Source organism: Otolemur garnettii, unplaced genomic scaffold (genome assembly GCF_000181295.1).
Source record: "Otolemur garnettii isolate 467f Iridium unplaced genomic scaffold, OtoGar3 scaffold00058, whole genome shotgun sequence".
In the NCBI taxonomy this organism is placed as follows: domain Eukaryota; kingdom Metazoa; phylum Chordata; class Mammalia; order Primates; family Galagidae; genus Otolemur; species Otolemur garnettii.
Window position 1 is genome coordinate 3,470,228 of NW_003852453.1, and position 10,070 is coordinate 3,480,297.

The 10,070-nt window shown below is 52.2% G+C and overlaps 1 protein-coding gene across 1 annotated transcript in view; it reads left to right on the plus strand.

The window, feature by feature from the left end:
- Positions 1-10,070, plus strand: part of NKD1 (naked cuticle homolog 1) — an 85,351-nt gene that overhangs the window by 1,388 nt on the left and 73,893 nt on the right. Inside the window, exon 3 of the mRNA XM_012806802.1 lies at positions 547-680. Within this exon, the coding sequence (XP_012662256.1) occupies positions 547-680 (134 nt within the window). The remainder of the gene's footprint in view (positions 1-546; positions 681-10,070) is intronic.

Sequence of the window (10,070 nt, forward strand, 5' to 3'; positions counted from 1 at the left end):
TCGGTTCCCCAAACCTGCTCCCGGAACAGCCTTTGAGTCCCCTCTGTTCCTCCCACCCGGTGGTCCTGCGCTCCAGTGCTGACCCTCACTGCCTCCTCCCGCATCCCTTCTTCAGACCCTCAAGCGCCACCCGCGAGACCCTGAGCCCCTCTTTCAGGCTCCCATCGCCTTCTTCTGAGATCTTGGCTTCTGTGCCCACTGCGCCCCCTCTCCTGACCCTCAGCCTTCTCCTCGCGGTCCTGGCCTCCAGCGCTCCCTCTTCTGGCCCCCAAACCCCTCCTCCTGGGGACTGTTTACTCCTCTCGCCCCCTTCTAGATCCTTGCTCTTGGGGCTTCTCTGAACCTCCTCCTCATTACCTGCATCCCTGCCTTGGATTTTGTCCCAGTTCTCTGAACACCCCCCACCACCACCACCAGCCCCCACCCCCCCCACCCGGCCCCAGATGCCTTTGCCCTCCCTCAGCCCTCTACCACCCCACTCCTCCCCTCACCCTCACTTTTAGCCCCAGGGCTAGTCTCAGGGGCTTCATGTTGTCCCCACCCCAGGTGACAGCTTCGCGGTGAGCGCTGCCTGGGCTCGGAAGGGCATCGAGGAGTGGATCGGGAGGCAGCGCTGTCCAGGCGGCCTCTCAGGACCCCGACAGCTACGGTTGGCGGGCAACGTTGGCCCAGGCACCCGGGTATGATCCCCATCCTGCCCCAGCCTCTCGCCCCCCGGCAGCCTCAGAAATGGGTCTCCATACCTACTCACCCCAACTTTTAGACCCTACTGTACAGCTTCTGAGTCTAAAAAACAATCCGTTCTCAGCTGCACCCTGCACCATCAACGTGACAAGGCACCCCTCTCGCAGACCTAAAAGCAGGCTGGCACCAGTCTCCCGCCCAGTTAGGGCATAGGACTGTCTGTGGGGAAAGGTGCTCGGTGAGGAGGCAGTGCAGGTCCAGCTGATGGGGAGAACTGCTGGGGGGATTAGGGGGCCTGCTCTGGCTTCTCTCCCTTGTTTTGGCAGCCAGTGTTCAAAGGTAGAGTTGGAGAGGAGCTAGGGAGAGCACGGAGGCTTAGGGGATTCTGGGTGGAGGGCAGGGTTGTTCTGGCCCCAGGATCTTGTGTTTGCCTGAATGTGTTCCCACTGTCTGTGGCATTCATCAGTGCCACCTGTCCAGGAACCCAGATAGAGCAGGCTGCCTTCCAGGTGGCATAACTTTGAGGGGGGCAGTGAGATCTGGCAGACCCCGTACTTGGCCCACAAGCAGAGAGAGGGCCTCATTTTATCATAGGCTGGGCCCACCCCAGAGCCTTCATCCAATGGGTCCTCAAGGTTGGACTGGTTCCCGGAGGAGCAGTACGTGTGATGGGAGTGAGTGAGTCCAACCCCAGCTCCTGGCCCGGGACTGGTGTTCACAGATGTCCTGTGAGCTCCAGAACTCTGCACGGGGCTTTCAGGTGGTCTGCGTGGAACTCTCGCAAGCCGAGGATCAAAGGATGAATCAACTTTTTGATGTGACATTTAATTTTTTTTTTTAACTTAGAGGGGGAGCAGACTGAGTCTCAGGTCTGCTTAGTTCTTTGGTCTTGAACATGGGCTGGGGAGAGGCCAGTGGAGTCTTCAGATGTGCGTGTGTATTTGGGTGGTGGGACGTGGCAGGTCACCTGCAGGGACCACGGTGGGAGGTGGGCCTGTGGATAAAGTCACCGCCTGGTGTGGTTGAAATAGCCTCTGCATCTGAGAGGAGTGTCCCTCTCCTCCTCTACCACCACTGCTTAGCTGGGGCTTTCTCTTCCTCATGCCTATTCATGTGTGGCTGGGTTGGAATTGGGGCCGCTGTCCCTTAGCAAAGGTCAAAACTTGGTGGGGAGGCACTGCCATTGCGACCCTTTAAAAACAGGACTACAACCTTCCCCTTCTTCCCCCACCATTTCTAGTTTTTGATCTACTTATTTATTTAAAAGCCAATGAAAATGATCCAGTTTAGCCATATGAACAAATGCATTGCAGCTCCAGACAGAGGCCAACTGAGTGGGTTTCCATTAATCAAGTTTTGGGTTTTTTCAGCCTGTTTATTTTTACAAAGTATTCCTGCAGAATGACATTTATTTGCAGTCCTTTTTTTCCCCCCCTTTACTAAACTGCTGGGCAGCTTGCTCCGTGCTTGAGGGGAAACTTGAAATACCGGGAGGGCTTACTTCAATTGACTTTTATCTTCAAAGCCATAACAAATGTTACCCGCATGTTTTTGGTGGGTCTCCTTGGCATCCAGTCTGGGAGGATGGGAGGGAGGAGGAAAGGAGAGGAAAACAAAAGTCTGTCGTTTTTAATTAAATAGTAGTGTTCCCAGCAAGAGGAATGTGAGCCAGTAAAAGTTGCCATTAGAGGAAGTGAGGGGTGGGGAGGGGGCCCCAGCTTAAGTCTGTGGCTTTGGTGAAGTCACGGAATTTTGTTGCCTGGTTTCTTCCTCCAGCTGAGGACAGCATGGGATATGCTCGCCCCTCTCTGTCCTGTGCCTCCTCCTTTCGTAGAAACCCTGAGAGGTCATTAATGTTTGTTCAAAGCACTTTTGAAGATGTGAGGCACTGAGCCATTGGGTGACATGTGTCAGGTGGTTGGAGGGTGGACAGTAGTCAAAAAAAAAAAACATTAAAGATGTAACATTAAAGGTGTTAAGGGGGGAGCCTCTGCCTTCTTGAGGATTGTTCTTGGGGACGAGGACCCGGATACCTGGGTTCTTTTTAGCCTTGGCCCAGCTAGTGAGTCTGCAGATGTGGGATAGCAAGTCCCCCGAGGGCGAGTGCAAGAGAACTGGGGCCTTGCAGAAGTTTCAGGTGGTATCTGGAAGAATATTTTAAATCTTCATAGTTATCTATTTTATTTATTTTTTAACCAGGAAGTAACTTGGACATCCAACCCATGATTTCATAGATATCATTGCTTAGGATGAAGCTAAGTTAAAAAAGACAGTCCAATCCAAAGTCGATTCGGAGAAAAGTATTTAGTGCAGGTAGTTGGAATTGTGAATGTGGGAATGGAGCACCCATGGTGTGGGAAATACCGAGATGCTGAACAGGATAGCCATGGGCAGCCCTCACTCTAGGTCAGTTTTCCTGGTTGCCACGAGCACCAAGAGGGGCCTGGCAGGTTCTTCTGTGAGACCCTCAGGGTGTAGAGGGTGTGGGCTTCATGGTCTGCAGGGGCCCGGGGGCTGGCAGGGGTCCTCCAGCCAGTGCTGGATGGACCCTCTTTCTCTAGTCCTGTACCTGGCCTGTCAACAAGGTGGCTGGGAATACATTAGTGGCTCATCTAACAGGCATCATTGTTATTGCAATGATGATTCCTGTTTATTATGTGTGCAGCACTTTGATTACGTTCATCGTAAGCTTCCCTGTAACCCACTAAAGCTGACAGCCAGCTGGTGTAGACTGTGTTTCTCTCCTTTTCTGGAGCACTTTCTAGGAGAAGGGAAGTCGTGTGGAGAAGCCCTGTCCCAGAGCCCTGAGAGGGTGCTGCACTGTGCTAATTCCTGGAGAGCTGGTGTGCTGATCAGCTGCCCAGCGCTTTGAAGTGAGCTGGTAAGGGGCAGGCAGTGCACCTGCTTGCCTTCCTCCTCCCTGACAGGGTCTGAGAAGCTTGGTGAATGTTCTGGGTGGGTCTGAGTTGAATGCGAGGTCCTAGGGCAGCAGTTCTCAATCTGTGGGTCCTGACCCACTGGAACTGTATTAAAGGGCCACGATATTAGGAAGGTTGAGAACCACTGTCCTAGGGTATGAGAGGGTGACCACACAGACATTAAAGTAAGTCTGCAGTCCTAAATGCAGACACAAATAAGGTCAGGCTTGGTCATGATTCATTATTGCCTTGTGCAAGTTATTTTATCTTTGGCTGCCTCAGTTAGCTCATCTGGGAAATGGGTATAATAATAATCTCATCTCTAGCAGGATTATGGCAGATAATTCTTCAAAGAGAGTAAAACCTGGGAAGGAAGTTATTGGGAGGTTCACTGAGGCATTTGTTGTAGGGGTGGAAATGGGGGACCCCAAGCAGGGAGTGGTAGGGCCAGAGACTCTCTTCTCTTTGCCCCTTAATATAACAAGCCTGAGCTTCTGCCCTTTCCATGCGGCCATGGTGAAATCCAAGGGAGTGTGAGCTCCTAGGAGTCCTAGGAGCAGTGCGAACGAAGACCAGTAAACTGAGCGCCATGCACGGTGGAGAGCGTGTACCAGACAGAGTCAGAAAGGCAGCTAAGCACAGTGATCTCAGAGCCACTGGGAACATTCACAGCAACAGGCAGTTATAGGGAAAACCAGTAGAAAATACAATGAATGAATAAAAACCTTAATAGATGGATGGAATAGCATGATGGATGCAGGTGGCAGGTAAGAAAACATTCAGAAAGGCAGGACCTGTGTGCTTCCAAACACACTCATGGGGGCGTGTGTGCATATGTGAATGTGCATAGCCAGATTTAAAACAGTCCCCTCCTCGGGTCCCCCCCCGCCCCCCGCCATTGACCCTTTTGTTCTTTTATAGTTGAGCTGCCTTGGTGCAGGCGAGCCTGCCTTTGGATCAAAGGCGGCTGCCAGGCAGTTTGGTAATTTGATTAGGGGGCACCTAGTGCATTTTGATATTTAGGGAAGATTAGGAGGGTGCGGGCCCCATTGGAGTCTGCGGGGATGCGTGGAGCTGGGTGACAGGCTTGGAGGCTGGCCCAGCTGCTGCCCGAGCGCCAGATTCCAGGGGAATTACCCTTGAATGATACCAGTTGGCACAATTAAAAGGCTCCGTGTCTTCACCATATGGAAAGTGTTAGGCTTCTTTACGTGGTTTCAAAGCTATGTGCTGGGAGGTGGACTTGACATTTGAGGTAGAGCATAAATATTTGGTGTTACAGAATTAAAAGATGATTTGCTTTGGGGAAGGGCTCAGGGTGGAGGCGTTTGGGCCTCTGCTCACCGGCGTCTTTGAGTTCTCCATGGAGAGTCCCTGCCCACAGGCACCCAGGGCCAATTCATAGCCAGCCTGGATGCTTTCTTTCCTTGTGGGGAATGGGAGGCAGAGACCAGGACGGCTCGAGTTGGGCAGAGTACCAGGTAGGACTTCTAATTTTCAGTGGGTCTACGTCCTCAGGATGAATGGGTGGTGGGGCAAAGATATCACCTTCTAAACGCTTTAATGCGTCTTTATGATGTGGTCTCTGGCAGAGACTTTGAGGAGTATCTTGGCCTCCCTTTGAAACTTTCTTCTTAGAAAAGGTGGCTGGATCTGCTTGAACCAGGCTCTGTATGTGATCTGTTCCCAAGAACTCAGGGAATAGATGCTATTCACGTTTTGGTGGGAAACCCAGGGACGGTCTAATCCAGGAGACATCCGGTGTGTGTCCTCCAAGGTCCTAGAACTTGGGGGATGTTTCCTTCCCTTGTCCAGTGAGGACATTGGAAGTGAGGAGACCGGTGGGGATGGAAGGGTGGACAGTGTTTCTGTTTATACCAGGACACTCAGACGTCCTCTCAGGGACCAGATTGTCCTCTTGCAAGCTGAAAACACCAAGGCTGAAATGTGGCAACGAAAGGGTCACTTTCTGAGTCAAAATTCTTCCCTGGGGCTTCCCCAGGGCACAGCGCAGGCACTTCCCATGCTTCAAGTGATGGATGGAAAGGAAGGAAAGAAAGAAGATGAGGTCACCACTCCCCTCCCCTTTCTGAGTCGCTCTGCCCATCAGTTTCTCCCCCCACTCCTCCTTCCGGGTCCCACTGTCCAGACTGGGAGAGTAGAACCAGGCCTTTTCTTTCAGGTGCTTGGCTTCATTAATTAATGCGATTGACTTATTCTCAATATTGAATTGTTGTTAATTATTAATTAACAATTCCCTTCACTGTGCTGGAACTGGGGGGTACAGAATGAGGGAGGTGTCCCCGTCCGCCCGTGGCTGCAGTCTGATGACAGTGATGAACAGCAAGCAGGCAGTCACGATTGTGGGCCCTGACACCGGGCAGGATGTGCTAGAGAACCCCGGGCTGCCGAGGCCCCAGGCTTGCTGCTGCCCTTGGGAGAGGGGGGTAGTTGGGCTTGGGAGGAAGCCTCCATGTGAAATTGGGCCAGGTGGTTGAAAGGGACAGTGGCCCCAAGTGGCTTTGCAGCCTGTGGGGCCTGGAAGTTCTTCCTGGAAAGCCCCACATGTTGGTGGCTCTTGCCACTTTGGAGCTCCCTGTCCCCCTGGATAGGTGTGGGTGGAGAAGGCAGTCAGTGTGCAGCCCTGGTGGCATGATGGGGACGTGACAGCATCACCCAGCCTTGGTGGCCCGCCGCGGTGTTGGAGGAGGTCAGCTGCGGAGCTCGAGGCTCCCTGTGGTCAGTATGGAGGGCCTGAGAGGAGGGATTGGCTACTCAAGGGCTGGGGGACGAGAGGCAGTGACAAGCCATCCCCAGCAGTGGGTCAGGCCCAGGAAAAACCACCCCTTGTGCTGGCTTCCCAGAGCTGTCTGAGGAAGGGTGTGCAGAGTGGCTGTGATCGGGGGGCTGGTACAGGGTCCCCCGAGGAGTCTGGTGCCCCAGAGTCCCCCAGCCCGCAGGTTCCTGCAGCAAAGTTCGGTGGCTGAGGATTCACAACGGTCTTTGGTTTAGAAACTTTGGAATTTTTAGGTCGCTCATTGGATTCCAGAGCAGGCCCTTCCGGCTGCCTCCCGACTTCCCTCTCCTCACACATGTTCCTTAGTGGCTCTTGTCTCTCACAGACATTCTTTCTCCCCCTCCCTCCTCCCTCTCCCCCTCCCGTGTCCTCTCCCCGAGGAAGGAAAAAATCCAGTCCTCTCACAAACAAAATATCTGCCATTCCATCGGAGGGAGAACTGAGGCAGGAGCCCAGAATATCCTGGAAGAAACGCCAGGGAGAGCTGAAGGCCTCAGTTGTTTAATCTGGAAGGAAGACTTTGATGTCACCCTGCTTCGTTTATCCTGGGAAGCTGCCTGCCCCTTTACGCTTCAGCCTCTCGGCATGAAGAATGGCCGAGCTCCTTCGGGGGCTGGACGAGAGCCCGATCACTCCCCAAAGGGCAGCCTGGTGATGTTGCTGCTGCTGCCAAGCCCAGGTGGGGTGGAGAACCTTCTCTAAACAAGCACTTCCAGAGACATAAGTAATTCTTTGATAGCTTCCTGGGAAGGCAGAGGAGCCTGTTTATCCGTGTGGGCAGCAGTCACGGGGCTGTGGGAGGAAAGCCTCAGGTCCCTCCCCTGAGGTCACCCTTAGCCTTTGGGCCATTGTGGCTGAGCCCACCAGCATGGGTCCTGGGTGTGTGTTCAGAGGGCTCTGAGGGATTGACTGGGCTTGGCTTTACTTTTTGGGCCACATGGGCTATGTGTGTGTGGCCTTGTGTGTGGCTGACACCTTTCAGTGGACCAGGGTGAGCTTCACAGTGGCGTGGCGTCTGTCAAAGGCACCTCCCACCCTGCTGTGGGCTTTGGACTCTCCAGCTGAGCAGTAGGGTAAAATCATGATTTCCCCGTCTATTGAATGTGGCGTACTCAAGTCACACACACGTCTGCTGTGCGTGCTGAGCACCTACTTCAGGCCAGATATATGTTTACTTTATAAATATAAGAGTATAGTCCTTTTTTTCACAGAACTTACGATCTAGTAGGATAAATATTTTCATAAACTAAATTGTTCAGTTTAAGTTGTGATAGGCGCCTCAAAAAAGTCCTGGTTGTTTTGAGAACACGTATTAGGGATCAGAACTCATGTGGACGGCTGTTCATTCAAGAAACCCTTGACTGCCGTCTCTATTCCAAGCACTGTGCTTAAGAAACTGTAAGGACGAGGACACAGGTCCTGACTCAAGTTAGAGTTAGTGGAACTGAACTTTAGTTATTGCCTCTGGTCTATTTTCTTTTCTTATTGCATTGGAGAGACTCCTATACTCTGTTTAGTACCATCGAGTCACGACGTTTGTTGTTTATGTAATTAAAAAGCTTTCTTCCATCCCTAGCTTGCTAAGATTTGTGAAAGCAGGAACAATTTTTGAATTTTGTCAAATGCTGTTGGGGCGTTGACGGAATGGCCCATTCGTTGCTGATGGGATGTATGATTTGTATGCTTGGTTTACGTCTTAGCTTTCGTGGCCTTCAGCCTTCTTTGTGTTCTGAAACGAACTCCTTCTTTGTCCTGACAGACTCCTTTTAAAAAATGTGGCCGTATTTGACGTGACGCGTTGATGTTTTACTCTGGAACTTTGTGAGAATGCTTGTAAGTCAGACTGGCTCATAGTTTGGGTGGAGAGACACCAAGCAGTGAAGATGCTGCTGAGGGCCGGGGAGGGGTGTCCCCTCTGGGGCCTCGGAGAGTCTAGAGCAGGGGGTGCCCCCTGGTCGGTCCAGGGTCAGAGGAAAATCTGAGACCCAAAGAGCATGATGGCAGTGTGAGTGTTGGGTAGATGGGCCGGTGGCACGGGGAGTGACGTAGGGAAGGCAGTTTGTGTGGGATGCTAATAGCGGTTCGGGTGGCTGAAGCGGGGTCTGGAGGCTTCTCAGCCGAGTTATGGAGCTTGGTCTTTGTGTAGAGGGGAGGCAAGTGGCAGGCTGTGTGCTGGAGGGTAACCTTCCGTGCAGGGGAGGAGGAATGTAGGGAGGGACTCTCAGTTGTAAAAATACTCTGGGGCATAAAGAGGAATCAAGGGATAGACTATACTCTGCGGGCTCGGAGAGAGTTCTGGAATGTCTGCACTGAGCCGGGCACGATGCTCAGTGCTCTGGGGGACACTTGTTGAGGGGGTGTATTAAGGAGGCTACAGGCAAGCAAGGGACTAGGAGAGACAGAATAGGATGCAGAACAGGGCCTCTGGAGCCGGGGGTCCAGGGTTTGAATCCTGGCTGCACCATTTTCTCAGTGGGACCCTCGAATGACTGTCAGCAAGTGTGTGTAGGGGGGTGGTGGTCTGGGTGTAAATAGGTCCACTCTGGATAGTTGAAATGGAAAGACTTGTAGAGGTGTGAGAGAGCCTGAGGGAATCCTCACAGGGGTTGAGGCACCCAAGGACTAGCAGTGGTGGGAAGCTGTTAGTACTGTTCTTAGGGCCGAAAGGGCCAGGGGAGGAAATATTGTCACTGGGTCCTCCTGGGAGCTATAGCTGAGGCTTGAGGGTGTGGGGGCAGGCAGGAGCTATCACATGGAGGATTAACTGTAGTCAGAGACACAGTATAGAGCAAGTGAGGGGCAGGGAAGAAATACCTCAACCTCTCTTCCCATTGGCCTCCCAGAGGCCAGCAGGTGGGGGAGCCCCAGGGAACTGGTCTGCAGATGTCAGCATCCTGGGGCACAGAGCAGCCCAGAGGAGGGTGGGCTGCACCTCACCACCCGTAAAGCAGGGATGGTGATCAAACCTGCCTCCTAAGGTGGTTGGGAGGATTCAAACTGCCTGGCACGTAGTAAGTGCTCAGTACTAGTTAATTATTAAAAATTGTAAAACTATCACAGAGGCACAGGGCTATGGAGAACTAGTGACTTTTTGAAGGAGGTGGGTGTATGAGTAGATCTTTGAAGGATATTCAGACTGAGATCAGGGTCAGAAACTTAAGGATCTTCAGCATCCAGAGAGGTCATATTAAAGAATGAGGCAGGCTGAGTGAGAGACATCTGGGAGAGGTAGGGACTGGGGCACCCTGGAGAACACACGTCTGGCCTCAAGGGGCCAGGGCCACTTAGCCCCAGCTAACTCCTGCCATGTGGGAATATGTCTGTTCTTACCAAGCTCACCTGATCACTAAGAGAATCCAGCTGTCTGAATTTTTATGTGAGACCTTCCCAATTAAAAAAGTTATTTTCAACCCATTAGAATTTTGAGAAAACTCCTTTTGGGTGACCCGGATGGCTGGATGTGGCCTGTAGTAAGTACCCTGGATTGTGATTGCCGCTTTTGACCTATGAGATTTTGATGATGGTGGTAGTGGGATGTTACTATGATAGTGATAATAGTACATGTTAGTGCCTGCTATGTACTAAGTACGTACATTCTCTGGTTGAATCCTTGTAACTGCTTATGTATTATTCCTGTACAGTACGGAGGAGGAGCCAGGCTCAGCAAGTTA